The 17,613-nt window shown below is 43.9% G+C and overlaps 1 protein-coding gene across 2 annotated transcripts in view; it reads left to right on the forward strand.

Annotated features, from left to right (window-relative positions):
- Positions 1–815: 815 nt before the first annotated feature.
- The window catches only part of SRPX (sushi repeat containing protein X-linked), a 49,901-nt gene continuing 33,103 nt past the window's right edge, over positions 816–17,613 (forward strand). For both annotated transcript variants that reach the window (XM_065842577.2, XM_065842585.2), the window contains exon 1: positions 816–1,098. In XM_065842577.2, the coding sequence (XP_065698649.1) occupies positions 1,029–1,098 (70 nt within the window). In that variant the 5' untranslated portion in view covers positions 816–1,028. The remainder of the gene's footprint in view (positions 1,099–17,613) is intronic.

Here is a 17,613-nt window from a genome sequence, read left to right on the forward strand (position 1 = left end):
CTATATACATAGGTATTTATATATTTCCAAGTCTAGCTGTAGTCAAGCTGCAGGGCTGACAGATCTCAAATCTCAAAAGTACTGGAATATTGGATGTTCTGCCTGAAGCTCTTGTTTCCACAAGGCTAGAAGTGACCAGGGAATTTGCTTTCATCTGGAAGGCAGAAAAAAAGGCTCTAGTCCTTGTGGTTATGGAAGACAGCCCGAAAATGTGACCCCACAACACCCTAGCAGCTCAAAAAGTTAATGGGAAATGTGAAGACTTGAAACTTTTCATCTCATGACTTGAGGATCTGACTCATGATTTTCGAACATTTAAGGCTGGCCATCTGCAAATTGCTGAGCAAGCGGAGCAGTTCATCTGTAAAGATACAGCCCGTTTCTCTGCCCTGCAGCGTGCAAAACTCTCCAGGCCTGCGCTGGCAGCTGCTTCCATCCTGGCTGGGATGTGAGCTGGCACCGGCGGGCTTCTGGCGGGGTCTCAACTTGCCAGAAAAGGGAGCGGGGCAAGCACAGCTCTTGCCCCCATCACACCCCGCTCAAGCGGAGCCCCAACAGCGGCAAAGGCTTAAGAACCTGGACCGGTTCTCTCCCAGCCTTGGCAGCAACACTGTCCCGGCCAGCTCGGTGCCCTGCTGGAGGTCGGGAGGGTGCAGCAGGTCCGGACACACGGCACCGGCTGGGGGATCTCACCTCCCACCGGGCCAGGGCACTACGGTGCGATTCCCGGAGGCCACGTCGGAGGCGAGCTGTGCCCCCGCCCTTGGGGGCCAACCGCGGGGCACACCGCCGCCGGAGCCCCGGGGGATGGGTGGGGAGGGCAGTGTCCCTCCCAAACGCCCGAGCCCCTTCCCGCTCGGCCAAGGAGAAGCGGGGCGGCCTGCCCCGGCGGCGGCGGGAGCAGGAGGAGGAGTCTCCTGCGGCGCCCGGGAGCCCGCTCGGAGAATGTCTCCGTCCCACTCCTCCTCCTCCTCCGCCTGCCCCTTTGCCGCGCAGCCCGCAGCCGGGAAGGGCCGCCGCCGCGCAGCATGGGGAGCTGCTGGCTGCGCCTCGCCGCCCTGCTCGCCCTGGGCGCCTGCCCCAGCCTGGCGTACGAGGGTAGGGAAGGGACGGAAAGGGGAGGCGGGGGCCAGGGATACCCCCGCGGCTGGGCAGCCGTTGGAGGCGCGGCGGGGAGCGCGGCGGTGACGAAGCCGCCTCCTCTCGCCGGGCAGGGGGACCCTGCCTGCCCGCCGCCGCGTCTCGGCCCGGGGCGGGAGCGCCACGATGCCCCCGGCAGCACGGAGGGGCATCCGGGCGGGGAGCCTGGGGTGCGGGGGGGACCCTTTGCAGCTTGCTGCGTGCCAAAGGCGCTTTGTTTCGCCTCCGCCTTGTCCTTTCCTTGGCGCGTCCCGGGGGGGCCGTCAGCTCCAATGAAGCCTCATCCTCTGCTTAGAGCCGTGGGTTGTTAGGCGCGATTAAAACTTTTTATCTGTTTTGGGTTCAAACATGCGGAGTGTGGGTTGGGGGCAAGCCCATCGCATTTTTCACATTGGGCATCATATTTGTATTTCCATGCTGTTATCCTGGCAAATTTACAGAGAACTGCGAAAGGGAAAGGCACCTACTCAAAGCTGCTTAAGTGGAATAGAGACTCTGTGTTGCCCTTAATTGTAGAGGGGAGGGCGAGTCCATGTCTGATCTACCAGCCCTGACCTTAACACTTAGAAGTCTTTCACCGGTTTTTGTTGCCTGTGTGTAAGTACGCATGCAGAAAGCTAATCTCAGTTTTGAGTGTGAAAAATGAAAGGATAAATCTGGCTCAGTTCTTAGGCTTCTAGGAATTAAAAAAAAAAAAAAGTGTATGCTTATGCCATTTCACTTTTGCTTTAGCAAAATTTGAAATAAGCTCAAATTTAGGCCCCTTTTCATGGCAAAAGGAAATCTGTGTGCAGGTCTGCCTGTTCTTTCAAAGTAGCTGCATCTTGTCAGTTTGAACTTTGCTGACTTGGTGGACATTTCAAGCAAAGCCAGTGTAAACTGGCATGCAGTGGTGGTTTAACAGGTGTAGCCCATGAAAATTTGTGGTCAGAACAGAGCCTTCAGAGTAAGTGGGCATTGCTTCAAATTAAGGTGCATTACTGTGGGTTGACAGTGAAGAGTCAAAGAACAGGTGAGAGAGGTTTCTAATACAATTCACAGCTGTGCATGTGGGGAATCTCCGCTTGGTGATACCTGTTTTTTTGCATATAGGAGCCATCCCTGCTTAAGCCATAGCTCTGCCCATGAGAGATAAAGAGCGGCATAATGATGGTATTTGTGAGTTGAGGTTAGCTTTTCTTATTTTTGTTGGCGTGCTTCAATGTTTATGTTCTTTCTTTACAAAACACTAAGGTACTGGACACATCAGTTACTAAATCAACAAAGACAACAGAGGTTTCTGTCCTGGCATTTTTCTGAGGACTGTTGTACTGCCAAATTCTCTTTATTTTCTTAGGAAGATGGCTGAATGCTTTACTTTGCGGTTCATGTGAATGTTAGTCTTCAATTAGTTTGCAGAGGATGTTAATATCCTGTCCTCCTTTTTCTTCCTAAAAGGCCAAATGCAACTTCTTCAATCTCAAAAATCCATTTTTTTTGCATGTGATCTTCAAACAATAGCCTGCTTGTTTCAGCTTTCACTCATTTGAAAGTTCAGCTTTCCTCTTAGTGTCAAAGGCTCCAAAGAGCTTAAATCATCAGCAGCTGTATTTGTAAACCCTTGTATAAAGTCAGTGTTGCATTTCTTTTGTTTGTTTTTCAATAGAGAAAATGTGATATTCTTTCAATACTCTCAGTATGAAATAGGTATTTTGTAAATGATACTATGTTGGTATGTAACTGTGCACATTAGGTCCAAAATACCATTAAGTAAACTAAAATAGATTTGTTCAAAAACCTCTAGAGCATGCATGTGCATGTGGCCCTCTTGAAGTTGACGTTTGGCTATTTTGTAGGCAAAGTCAAACAATCTGTTTTGGATTCATACAATGTGCTTATTTTTCAGTAGTAGATTGTTATCTAAACATCAGAAATAGTCTGATCAACTCTTGAGTAATTTGGTAACACTAAGCTTTTAGTGTAGAATATTTGTTTTCCATAACCCAGAGACTGGTGAACACCACACTAAATATAAATAATTTACATGCTGTAAACAGAGTTCTGTGATCAATATTTCGTGGCAGGCAGTAAAAATCAAGAGAGTGTTCTGTCTGTGAAAATGTCATTGAATTAACTATTTCATTGGCATTAGGAAGGTGATTGAAAAATACCTGAATACTTAAAGTTCTTAAAATACTTACAGGCATTTGAACTGGCTGCTGTATTACCTGTTACTGTAATTTCAAATCTTGAAAGGATGCCCGTGGTCTTTTTATGTTGTTCCATTCAAAGCCCGTGATGCACTGATGAAATCTCTCTGATGGCACCACTCAGCGAAAAGTCGATTTGCTGTTCAAGAATGTTTTAGAGATGCACCTTTTGGAAGTTACACCAACCTTAAAACCTTTTGCCAAAGGAATAAATAGGAAGATATGACCTTTGAGCTCTTCAGTGACGCTTTCTCATCAGGTGCTTATTTCTGCTCTTCCTCAGAGCTTCTCCCATCTCTTTTTTTCTTTTTTTGTGAGCTGCAAAAAAACAGTGTAGATGCCTAACCTGCTAGGCTCATCCAGACACTGCTGACCATCCAGTGGTGCTGGGTGAAGGTACAGCAGTACCTCCAAACGTATATACATATGGAAATCACTTGATCAGTGTTTTGGGTACGTGGAGATTAAATCAGGCGGCACTGCATGGTGTAAAGCTGTTGCGTCTTTGCAGTTTTATTAGACAGATGAAAGGAAAAGCTAATCTGTGATTAAATTAATTGGAAGTGGTTATACTGCCTTAAAAAAACCTGAGCATAGGAAAAGGATATTGGTGTGAAGGGACTGTAAACCTCAAAAGGGATGCCCTTAAAATCAGTTAAAGACACTGTAATGTTATAGCAGTATTTTCAAAACCTGTATGAGAATTAATTAAGTGAAAAACTACATATGTGTGATATGTTTCTAAGCCTATATATATGGATTAAATATGAGTAGATGGAAGTCTGGTTGGGGAAAGCATAGGTCTTCTCGAAGTTTCATTGTAGAGCAAGGGGTGAATCTGTGGGTGAGATTTCTCAACGCTGCAGCTGTTCAGAGAGAGACAGTACTTGCCCAGTTGAGTTTATATGGTAGATAGAAAAAGGACAGGAAGACAAAACTGAAGGAAGCATATATTTAAGATTGCTTAGAGTCATGTGTCAGGCTTTAATAAAATATGACATAGCAATTTATATCTTGATTCCCACTCGTAGCTCCTTTCCATCAGACCAAGCTGCAAAATGGTCAAGAAACAGTCTCCAGGCCCCCAAGCAGCTGGTGTTCTGCATTGCCAAGGGAGGGGCCCATTGTGTCAGCTGAGAGGTTTGTTTTGTTTTGTTTTTTTAAATACAGCTTGCTGTCTGCCTATTTATCTTAGGTGAGAGTTTGCGGAGAAGTGCATGCAAAATACAAGCAGATAAGTATGTCCTAAGGCATATCTTTGTCCAAAGAGTTGTGCTTTGGACAAGTTGGCTCCCTCTAAATAAGCTCCAGTTAGCTGGGTGGTTGTGTATGAATCATAGAATTGTAGAATCCTTTTGGCTGGAAGGGACCTTCAAAGCTCGTCTAGTCCAAACTCCTGCCTTGAGCAGGGACATCTTCAACTAGATCAGGTTGCTCAGAGTCCTGTCCAGCCTGGCCTGGAATGTCTCCAGGGATGGGGCATCTACCACCTCTCTGGGCAACCTGTGCCGGTGTTTCACCAACATCATTGTAAAATATTTCTTCCTTCCTTATGGCCAGCCTGAATCTCCCCTCTTCTAATTTAAAACCATCACCCCTTGTCCAATCATAACAGGCCTTCCTAAACCATTTGTCTGCATCTTTCTTATAGGACCCTTTTAAGTACTGAAATGCCACAATAAAGTCTCCCTGGAGCCTTCTGTTCTCCAGGCTGAACAACCCCAACTCATTCAGCCTGTCCTCACAGCAGAGCTGTTCCAGCCCTTAGTGGCCTCCTCTGGACCCTCTCCAACAGATCCATGTCTTTCTGTACTGAGGCTCCAGAGCTGGACACAGGACTCCAGGTGGGATCTCACCAGAGCAGAGCAGAGGGGCAGAATCACCTCCCTTGACCTGCTGGCCACATGCCTTTTGATGCAGCCCAAGATAGGATTTGCCTTCTGGGCTGCAAGTGCACATTGCCGGCTCATGTCCAGTCTTTCATCCCCCACTACCCCCAAATCATTCTCTGCAGGGCTGCTCTCAGTCCCTTCATCCCCCAGCCTGTATTGATACCAGGGATTGCCCCGACCCCGGTGACCTTGCACTTGGCCTTGTTGAACCCCAAGAGGTTCACATGGGCCCACTTCTTGAGCTTGTCCGGGTTCCTCTGGATGGCATCCCATCCCTCAGGTGTGTCAACTGCACTACGCAGCTTGGTGTCATCCACAAACGTGCTGAGGGTGCACTCAATCCCAATGCCCATGTCATTCATGAAGATATTAAACAGTACTGGTCCCAGTATGGACCCCTGAGGGACACCACTTGTTACACTTGTCCATCCAGACATTTTGCCATTGATCACTACCTTCTGGATGCGACCATCCAGCCAGTTCCTCGTCTGCTGAACAGTCCATCCATTGACTCCATACCATTCCAATTCAGAGAGAAAGATGTTGTAGGGGACTGTGTCAAAGGCCAATGAAAAAGACTTCCAGCAGCAGAGAAGCCCAATAGAAATTATGTTCTCAGCTGGCTTCAAATGCAACAGTTATGTCATGTTTATATCAATCAATAATGTTAACTTATCCCTTGACGCTACTTTCGTATGTTCTTGTATGAAGTGGGCCATCATTATGAGCTGTAGTAATTCCCTCCTGAGGACTCCTCAAGGCTTTAAGCGTTATCAAAGCACAACATTTCTTTCTGAGTAGTAATCATGTCATCGCATCCTCCATGCTGGGTCTGCTCAGACTGCTCGCTCTGTAGCAACACCTGGGGACTTCAGAGCAACTGAAATCTCCAGGGTGAGATCACATAAAGAAAGAGTGAAATTAAGAAAATTTTCTGAGGGGAGCTTTTGATGAGTTGCTCAATTTTAATTTTTCTCGCAGTGAAATACACCTTGACACAGAGCACAGGAAGGCTAACTGCATATCACAATGTGTGCAGTTAAGTATAGGCAAGCACTGGAATTGGTACAGGAGGTGCAATAGAGCAGTCAGTAGCAGTTATTCCTCATGCCTGCAGGCTGCTGTATCCCTTTTATTGTTAGTCCTCTGCACCAGTAAATGGTGACACCTGTGACACAGGCTTCCGGAACATCTGGAGTGTGTTAATGCAGTGTTTATGAAAACTTGCACTTCAGACTACCATCAGTACAGGTGAGGTTCTTGCCTGTGGAAAGTGTGAATGAGCTTATAACGTGGATTATCAAAAGCACTGGCTGTAAAACCAGTTTGGAAATGTTGACATTGAGGTGTGTTTTACTGTAGTCCCCTAATCTCTCAGACAGTTCATATGAGTAGTTGTAAATTAACACTACTGGCATACATTTTTTTCTCTGACTTCAGTGATATGAATGGGAAGAGTATCAATTGGGAGAAACCTGTGGCTGGTGAAGATGCCGGGAACAAGATTTGGCATGCTGTTTTATAGGCATTCACTTGAATAAACCACTGGTTTGAAAATTCGGGCTCCTTATGTATTTGATGTATAACTTTAGGCAAGTTGCTTATACTTTACTTGTTCTTCCTTGCTTTTGCCCATTGGAGATGCCTGTGTAAAAAGTCTACTACTTAGATACTGCTACATTCAGAAAGAATGGAGTTTGGAGGAGGTTGTGGACATCAGCCCACACTGTCAGATGTCTTTGATGCACTGTTGATAACCCATAATTAACTGACTGCAAGAGAGTGTGTGAGCAACATCATTTGCATGGATGTGCTGTAAAGACGCAAATTGTGAATCCTGAATTCTTGCGTTTTTTGACTCCATGTTGGAATTCCTTTCAATTCAGTTACCACAGGCAGGCCATCTTGGAGGAATCACTGAAATAGTGGTTGAGGCACTAACTAGGTTCTCTGATAGCTTGTAAGGTGTATAAAATATATTTAAATTTTTATATGCTAATGCAATGGCTGTAACTCTTTTGAGACCTGTACTATGCTGCCCTATGTGAGGTTGGGTAGTGTAAAGGTCCCAAGACCATCTTCGTTGTGAGAGTCTGTTCCCAAGACATGGGTCGCCAGCCTACCAGTGTGAATTGAGTGGAGAGGAATGAAGAGGCCAACACCAGTGCTCCCGTCCCTCCCTGCCTCCACCCCCCTCACACTACTAATTTTTTGTTTGAACGGCTTATCAGTAATCTGATGCTTCACAAAATTGTAATGTATACACTATTGTATCTTCGTGTCTTTTGTGATACTTCTGTGAAGCTTCTGAGAGTACAGATGTTTGTTCTCCAACTGGGGTAACAAATTATATGTTCCTCTAAATACTTGGCTAATTTTTCTGCTTCTGAAATGGTTGTGTTTGTGTTGGGTTTATTTATTCACTTTTTCAAGTTATGGCATGTGTTAAAGACTACACTGTGCTGGGGTCCGTTTGTTTCACAAGGCATTCACTTACATTTTTTAGTGTGGTAAATGAACAGCATACAGGACATTGCTGGCTGGCCAGCAGTTCTCTGACACTGTTTCTAGCTATTGATTGTATTTAAAGGAGCACTGTTAAGACTGTTCAAACTGAAAATTTATGCTGCAGTACCTTGAAAGAGGCTCCAAATTATAGGCTTTAACTTTAACGATTCTGATCTTTCCTGTAACTTGAAATAGCCACTTAAGGGCTCTGCCAGAGTTTAAAACCACTTCAACCAGTCATTTGGCATATCTTTACACGAAGAGAGGAAGGATTTTTGTATTTCTTGAAATAGCCATGGAAATAAATTAAATTTCCTCAAGTTAATAAATACTGGCAAAACTGAGCTCCTGTATCTTATCTTGGTTTGCCTGAACAATCTTGACAAGATTTTGTTGTGCTTGAGGAGAGAAATGGTGTCTTTGCCATGTACGTAACACACAGAAATGTGGAAGGGGTAGTTATATGGAAAGTAAAGCTCTCTCAAGTGTAACATCAGGATAAGAAATCCTTCCCTCACTTATTGTTATCTCTAGCTAGTGCTTCTTGGCAGCTGCAGGGATTTTTCCTGAGAGAAATGTCTGAAATTACATTCTCTGATACAGTTTTGTGAATATGGATGAAGAATACGTTTAGCATGGGAGCATGTTAAGAGCCTGCTAGAAGCACGCCAAGGTGAGTCTGTCAAAATACCTTGGTGTCGGACTACTGTTAAAGTTTTCTGCTAAAAAGCTGCTCTGGGGAGAAAGTGTTGCTCATGGGTTTTCGCTTGTTTCCTCAACAGAAGTCACTGGACTGGCAGTGCTGCAGTTCCCCAGTTTGGCTGCCTGGCTTTCTTCACCAACTCCTGATTTTTATTTTTAGTGCTATTTTTGTGCTTTCTTGTCTAGTGCTTAGCAGATGCTGCCTTGCAAAAGCAGCTCTTTTGTGTTACTTCATATCCTTCTCAACAGTATCTCTTTTTTTTTTTTTTGTTACTTTTGGGAGTTAAGCTTTCCTTCCAGGAAACATTAGGCAGCCATGGCCTGGTTTTGCCCATCAGGGTGGACTCATTATTCTCTCCCTGGATGTCCTGGACTTCCTTCTGCCCACCCCTGCTGCCTGACTCTTGGCGTGTGAGACCTGGGGCAGGATCCCTTGCATCCATCTATATTTGTTCAGGTGCTAACACAGTAGGGTCCAGGTCCAGGCCATGGCCAGAACTCCCAGCCGTGTCTGCAGAACAGGAGAGATTTCCAAATGGCTTTCTCCCAAACCTACTCTTGTTCCTGTTTTGCATTGTTGGAAGCGTCCCCTCTTTTCTCACCCGGACAGCAGTTTTCAACTCTTCTACTCTCCTGCTTAAAGAATCATAGAGTCATTTCGGTTGGAAGAGACCTTCAGTGCAGTGATGAGGAACGATGCATATAGATGCAGACAGAAAGGCACAGACACAGAGGTGTTTTTAGCAGTGAGAACAGAGCCAGGCAGAGCTGACTTTCGTTAACAGTTCTCAATTTATAGGTTTACAGATATGGACCTGGACTAAGAGGTTAGACAGGATGTTTTTTTGAAAAATGTTATCCCAAACACACCACACTCATAACTGTTTTCAGTCATGTTCCCATGCATATCTTGTGGGCGGCATTACGACCCACTCATTCATACGTGCCGGCCCAACGTTCACACATCATACATAAGGGGGTGGTTTTGTGGCCTGGGCTATCACTTCTTACACTCATAAAAAACATACTTCTCTATAACCTGTCTGAAGGCCCTTTAGCTGGAACTGCACATCCTGCCGTTCCCACATTTAGGATCATCGAGTCCAACCATAACTCAACTAGCACTAAACCTTGTCCCTAAGAACCTCACCTTTGAACACCTCCAGGGATGGTGACTCCACCACTTCCTTGGGCAGCCTGTTCCAATACCCAACAACCTGTTCTGTGAAGAAATTTTTCCTTGTATCCAATCTGAACCTCCCCTGGTGCAACCTGAGGCCATTTCCTCTTGTCCTGTCATTTGTTACTTGGGAGAAGAGACCAACGCCCTCCATGCTACAACCTCCTTTCAGGTAGTTGTAGACAGCAATAAGGTCTCCCCTCAGCCTCCTTTTCTCCAGGCTGAACAGCCCCAGTTCCCTCAGCTGCTCTTCATAGGATGTTTTTTTTAACTTAGCTCTTGACTTCAAGGTAGGCTGCCCAGGTTTCTTGACTGCCCCCGGTGTGAGTAATGTGGCGGCTTCACATGTGATCTTGCAGTGCGTTGCAGCAAGCCCCTGCTGGTGAGGCCGCATTCAGATGTGGCTCACCTAAATTTATCTAGGATGTCTTCCTTTATCCTCTTCTGCTGTTTGGTGTGAAATAAGCACCAAGGGCTGGACCTGTTTCATTGCTTCGGATGGTGCTGTCTCTTCCAGCTGACCTTCTGCGAGTCCTTAGTGGCCCGGTGAGCTCAGGAGCTGGGAGAGCTGCTGTCCCCCCTGGCAGGGTGCCGGGCAGATGGTGGGCTGGGAGAAGGAAACAAACCCAGCCTCTGCAACGCAAGCTGGGTCCACTCAGGCATTTTTTGGCAAAGGATTTTGCAATTTGAGCAGATATGGTTTTTGTTTAACTTCACGCTTTTTACTTGTTCAATGAAACTGTGTCATCGTCTGAGAACAGATGACTTCAGTGGGGTTTAGGTTAGCTGATATGAGAAACCAGGTTTGCTCAGTGGGCAGAGCTCAAAAAGAGATGAGAATGCTTAAAGTGATCCATGTTCTGGGTTGCTTTTGTGAGACGGGTCATTATGAGCTATTTTCAAGGAGGAAACTCCACCCCCCCCCAACCAAAACATGCAAGATGCATGTCATACAGATTCTTGATTGCATTCGTTTGAAACTGGTGAGTAAATATCTACATGTGTATATCTGTGTCTTTGATTTGTACAGTCTTTGAATTGTGACATGCAGCTGTGTCCTTCAGGGAGGCACAGAGGAAACTTCTGTGGCTTCACAGGAAAACACGTAACAATACATTTTATGTTACTGCTATCTTTTGCTTCAGATCTTACAGTGAGTTAAAATACACGTGAGAATACTCCATACATGCAATTTGAATCATTTAAAAGTTTGTGTTATAAGCAAAGTTTGTTTTGAAGGTTTTGAAATTACTATGGTGGTGTTACAGAAAGGCGCCACTTTTTTCTAGTCGTGTAAAATTTGAAGTTTGTCACAACTCTGAATAGACAGGTTTTCTTACAATTTGAGTAGTGTGATTGAAGACATCTGATTTTATTCTTCCTTACTTCTCGCCCTCTTCTTGTTCTTTTCAGGAAATGCCATTGCCATTTAGGGTACTGGATTTAGACGTGTCGTACATATATCCACTAAGAATAGCATTGCAGTTTGAAAGTAGTCATGTATTCAGGCTTCTCCAGCAGTGCCTTGTCAAGCTGCATGGTTTACCCAAAGCCTACACTTAACCAGTGTGGCCTGGCAACATGAGTCATGTAGCAAAGTCTGTCTCCTTTTAGGCTGTACCATCAGAGTTTTAACCTGCTAGGGTCTGTGGTCCATCCTGGTGTCCATCAGAGGTCTTTGTCAGGCTTCCTGGCACTGACTGACCAGATGGGGGGGAGATGCTGCTTCCAGCTCCTTCTTCAAAGTTATCGTTCTATGCCAATTGCACTTTTCTTTAGAGTTGTTAACTTTAGGGCAATGGACTCAAAAATAACTACTTGATGCAAATCTGCCTGTCTTGAATCCATCTATTGTGGCTCTCTAGTTATATTGTGTCACTTGTAAGTAAAACAGGCCAAAATTAACATGCCTCTATCCAGCTGTTCTAGAAGATTAAAAACATGTTGGCTCACAGAGGTTCACTGTTCTAAACTGCTCAGAAGCAGATACCAGAAACAATATTCCTAGTGCTGAGTTACAGTGGCAGTGAAATGTTTAAATAAAAACAAAACAAACCCCAACAAAAACAACAAACCCACAAGCCCAACAAATAATAATAAGGTCTTTCCCATTCTTTACTTTTCAGGGAAAGGAACGGATGTGAGTTCCTCAGAAGGCTACTTGGTACTAAAAAGGGGGATCTCTCTTCTTACTGTAGTAAGGAAAAAAGGGCTGATTTGATGAAGGTGTTTTTTGTGAAGGCATCTGAGAAGTAGTTTGCTTCAGCTTCCTACCACTGATTTCATTTTGTCACATGAAGGCAACTGGTTAGCCTGTGTCTGCATCCCCTTTGTAAAATGATTTGTCTGGAGAGCTTTGACTGAAAGCATTCGTATAAGGAGCAAGTGTTTTTGCATGGTCAATGGATCATGTTAAGGAAAACTGTGTGGGCAAGTTTAGTTTTGGAACTGCCTGCTACAGGTTGCTCTTGGGTCTCTTTAAGGCTGAAAAGGGGTGACCTGTGCCTGGTTGTGGTTCTGGGCATACCTGGTGTGCTCTTCTGGCGAGTCTTTCCATTGCCTTCATTACTGTTTCTGCTACAGTTGCTGGCTGTGTTTCCATTTCAGTAGGTATCAGCAACCACATTTTGAGTTTCTCATTGGTACTTGATGTTTATTGTAATGAGATAGGAAATATGTGTCTAGGAGAAAATGGGAGGTATCTGTAACTGTAAACTTGCTTTGACTTAGAGTTTAAGGAAAATTCCAGTAAAATGCATCAAATTCTGAGTAGTTCTGTAATAACGGAAGGCAACTTTTGTATAAATGCCGGCAACACAGTCAGTCTATCACCAATATCTTTTTGTTCTTTCCACCAGCACACTAAAAATTTGCAGTGGTTAACTGGCTGACAGCTTGTCATATTTTCAGAAAATACAAACTCCTAAATGGGTTTTTGACTCCCTTTTTAAGAGAAGTACTTCCAATTGGGAATTCTGTGCCTCTCTCCAACTGAATGTCAAAACCAAGAACATCGAGCTGTATCTTTAGATGGCTGCAAGGCATTTCAGACCTCTTAGATACCAGTAACAATGCAGCACATGCATTGCAGACCTGGAAGTTCTTTTTGGTTTGTTCTTATCCAAAATCATCTTTTTGCAACATTTTTGTCTGCCAGTTTGTAAAGAAATCTTTAATATGTGATATACACATAAATTGACTCAGACATTAAAAACCACATATATTGTGTGTGTAATAAAATACAACTTGTAACTCATCAGAAAGATAATATGATTGATTTATAACTGATTTCCCTGTTGGAAGAGTAAACCAGTTTGCCAAAGCAGAGCGGTCCAAAGGAATTGAAAATAATTCCTCCATTTGAGTTATAAAATATTTCCATATTTGTAAGCCCCTCAAAATGAAAATGGGATTTGATTTCTTTGCAGCAGGTGAATGTTGTCGCTAAAGCACAACCCTGTTCTCTCTTTACTCTTCTGCCTTTAACAAAGCTATTCTTTATTGAACGAAGACAATGAGAAGGTATGACAGGGAACAGAAAAAAAAATATTTTGTAGTGAGTGACACATGAAAATACATTTATGCATTATTAATGGTTTTTGTGGTGTAGAGCCTGATGGTTTTCAGGGTTCCAGTTCACAGGAAGCTATGGCCTTCAAAATGTTATTTCTTGGGTGAAGACACTGTGATAAGGGGGATTGACAAATGGCAACAGAAGTGTGCAAAGGGAAGACATAAATAAGACTTCATGGCTGCACAGAGTAGTTATTGCACAATTTAAATAAACTTCAACTGGAAAGCCCTGCACACCAGAACTGTTCAACAAACTGCAAACTCTCCTTATCACGCTCCTCCCAAGCCCTCTTGAGAGCTGATGCAGCGATTTCTGGTTTGGGTTATATTTCCCCAAACGGTTCCTGTTTAATTCTTAGTCACTTCTGGTTTCCACTGTGGACGAAGCTGTGAAGAATCCCTGCCATCGCAGTGAGAGACTGTGTGTGAGCAGGGGAGAAGGATGGCTTGGCAGGCTGCACAATGCAAAGTAGCTGACAAGTTAGAATCGTAGAATCATTTTGGGTGGAAAAGACCCTCAGGATCATTGAGTCCAACCATAACCTAACTCTGGCACTAAATCATGTCCCTAAGAACCTTGTCTAAAAACCTTTTAAACATCTCTAGGGATGGTGGCTCCACCACTTCTCTGGGCTCATACAGGATTGCATCTCGTTGGGGCTTTTAGTTCTCAGCCACCTGCGATGAGAATCCTCCAGCCCTGTGACAAGCTCCTTAAAGTTTTTTGAAGGCAGGAGGAAGCTTTCCACCGGGGAGCTGGCTGATGGTCTGGTCCTGCCGACAGCTTCTTGCTGAGGTGAAGGGTTGTTGAGGGATGGTTGAAATGACCTGTAATATAGCTGGTTTTTCCCAGAAAACGGTTTCTGTTTTCAGAGCTGGCTGGATGAGGGAGCTGGCACCAGAAAACATATTGTCAGATCTTGTTGGAGGTTGCCCTTGGCCGGATTTCTTACTGGCAAATGTTGACTTGCCTCAGGCAGCTGTTAGACTGGTGCCTTTGCAAATAGGAGATGCTGAAGAGCCTGTCCACTGCAGAGGAGCAGAGTGGTGAGAGGCAAATGACTGGGTAGCTGCCACGTCCAGCCTGTGTAACCCCTTGCCTTCTGCTAGGAGCTTCTGCTAATTGTAGTGTCCCATTTTCCTTGGTGGAAAAAAGCTGGTACAGGACTGTATATAAACAGTGGGAGAGTAATGCTGCTTGTATTTTGCACACAAGATGCATCATATTGCAGAAGTGACTGTACAGTATACTTCCAATTTTGCCTATCATAGTAAAATTTTATAGGAAAGAAGAGAAATTTTAAATAATGGAAACAATTTTAAATCATGTCATAAATCAACAAGACTCAAAAACGTGTTTGTAGATAGGCAAATAGATGGACCCATTGGTTATTATTTGGCCTGTCTGTAGCGGAAATCCATGTGAAATCTTTCACCGTTTTTAATAACATGGATTTGAATTTGAGTGGAAGGCTAGAGAACTAAATTAAGGAACCTGGGAATCTGTGGTGGTTTTTTTTTTTTTTTGTCTGGGTGGTCCAAGTCATTAAGGATTTTCCCAGAAGCTACACAGACTCTCCTCCTGAAAAGATATTTTTGTTTTGTTTTCTGTGAAACACAGTGTTTGGTTGAGAAGCATATAAAACCGGAGTATTTTATAATTATTTAAAAAAAAAAAGAAGAGAGGTGCAGTAGGCTTTCAAATTTCCCATTTCTACGTAGAAGACCTCAGGGTTGGGGCTCTCCCCCCAATCGTGTCCCACCGTGCCTGGAGGCAGGAGCAGAGCTGGGATGGGGACCCGCTCCCACTGCACGGACAGGGCAGCTCCAGGGCCTGGCCAGGGGCCCCACCGGCCGAGGGGCTAATGGGGTGGGAGTTGGCATGTGTTACTGGGAGTGATACATCTCACATGTTTGACCTCCAGCTGGATTTTGGGTTAAATTCCACATTATTTACAGTGTATTAATTCTTAGCAATGATATAAGAGATGGTTTCATTTTTCTGTGAGAATTATCACTAGCTTAGTACTACTTGTGTGGATTGCTATTTTTTTTTTCCAGTGTATTCAACATGCTCCCTTTTTACATCCATATGTCTGGTCTGTATGACAAACATACAGATTGTTGGTCTGTCTTTAATGACAATCCCTGAAATGAATCAGTTTTTCAAACTTTGATGCTTCTGTGAAGAGGACACAATGAGAAATACAACGGCATCCCTGTCCCCTCTTTATGAGACATAACAACTGATCTTTGCTCTTTGTCCCCAGGTTATCTGAATAGCATAATACTCTGACACTCAGAAGAAACTTGGTGTGAGAAGAATGCAAGCAAACCCGTAAATCTGTTATTTAAAAACATCTGTTCTACTATGAGTTTGGCTTGTTTTTTTTTTTTTCTGAGAGCTTGTAGTGACCATCTTCAGGATATTGATGAAAACTGAGCAATTTTTCAGTACTAAACTGCCTTCATGAACAACTAAAATTAATAGAAATGGCTATTAAAGGATTATATCCTAATTATGTTAAGTGAACACCAGCCTCGGTAATTCAAAGCTGTCATCCAGCTTGCTTGCTGGAACTGGTAATTTCTGCCAGGTGGTGTTCATCAATGCTGGGCATCAGCCTCCACTTAACGAAAGGGACCCAGAGCATGGCCAACATTAGGAAACGTGGCTGCACTAAATACAGCACGATTTCATATTTCCTTGCTTATCAGCCCTGCTACTTCCCAGTGCACTATGTCCTGGTGTCGAGGCTGGGGCTGGAGCTGCTGCTGCATTTCCAGGAGCTAAAGGAGACAGAGCAACATCCTTCTTGCTGAGGGCCATGGTGCTGGCCACAGCCGCTCAGTATCTGCTCCTGGCCTGGCAGGATGGGAGGGGTAGGGAGAAGGGAGGGGGTGCTGCTGTGGTGTGGGGTAATGGTGTGGTGCAGGCAGGAGAAGAAGAGAATAAGGGATGTATGGTCACTATCTCTGTTGCCCCGCACTAGCTGGAGATGTGCTTCTGGTTTTTGCTTCCTTACTTCTTTATCTTGATGGTGCCAGAGCACTGGAACAGGCTGCCCAGAGAGATTGTGGAGTCTCCTTCTCTGGAGACATTCAAAACCCACCTGGACACATTCCTGTGCAATCTACTCCAGGTGAACCTGCTTTAGCAGGTGGGTTGGACTAGATGATCTCCAGAGGTCCCTTCCAATCCCAGCCATTCTGTGATTCCTCCGGTTGCGTGCTGTCTGACTGAGCAGCACCAGGGGCTCTGCTGAAGCTGAGGAGAAGCCAAGGTCACCAAGGGAGAAGCCATTGGGGTTTACTGCAAGGACTAGGGAAGATCGTGTTTCCATTCTGTCTTCAAGGTCATACCTTTTGAAAAGATCTTCTGGTTGGCCACAGGTTCCTCTTCTCTCCCAAAAGGTTTCTTTAGGATCCCACTTTAGGTGGTCCAGTCACCTCTGCTGTTTCTGGTAGTGGCAGTGGATTTTCACTGCCCTTTTCCCTCTCCTGAAGGAGCAGGGAATTCTGGAAAGGTGGCTTCGGTGCATTGGGGTCATTTATTTTGTTTAAGTTATTATGTTGGTATTGCCAGGTTTCTCTTTACCTTCAACCAGTATTTAGAGTTCCAAAGACTGACAAAATTTAGTTTTATGTTGATTTATTTTCATTTACTTTCTAGTTTACGGCATTTGAAGTTTCTGAGCATTGGCTTTGGTTAAGGTTATTTATATATATTAATATAAAGATAATGCTTCTCACAAATCATGTTAATTTCAGCAGATAAAATTTAAAAGAATCGCCAAAAGATCAAAGTTTCTTGTGTTAAAAGCCATCAATACAGTGTATTTTTAGGTAATACTCTTGTGGCTGTTGTGATATGCATATATCATTAGTGAAACTGGAGCATCTAAGCCAATATCTTTACAAATGACCTTGGTAACCATTCTTTCAGAGGGAAACTTGTTTACCCTCTTCTTTTCAATGGAAGTGAGAACTTGGAGAATATCCTTCCAATTGGGAGTTGCCACCAACATGAATATTAATGAATAATGAGCGAGGGCTTGGAGAGAGAATCTCAAATGTTCCTTTAAAATGTAATCAGCATTATTTTATGCTGGCTGTAGCAAATAACTTTTGAGTCTGCCTTAGGATATGATTAACATTTAGTATCTTAAACAAAATGAGCAAGCTAGTTCTCATCAGTTGGTTTATTCAACTTCTGTGCTTTTGGTTGTGAACTGCATATTAAATACTGTTTGCTTCAAGGCTGTTTTTAATACTAGTCTTCAGAAATAAATTAAATTCCTATCTCCTGAGTTTTCACAGCAGTTGTTTACTTTTCTTTCAATTGATTAGTTTACTATTAAATTTTACGTTCCTTTTAATATCTTTTTTTTTTTTTAAAGTTCCACCTGTTTTTCTGTCATCTTTGCTC

The sequence above is a fragment of the Patagioenas fasciata genome, chromosome 1 (genome assembly GCF_037038585.1).
Source record: "Patagioenas fasciata isolate bPatFas1 chromosome 1, bPatFas1.hap1, whole genome shotgun sequence".
Classification (NCBI taxonomy): Eukaryota; Metazoa; Chordata; class Aves; order Columbiformes; family Columbidae; genus Patagioenas; species Patagioenas fasciata.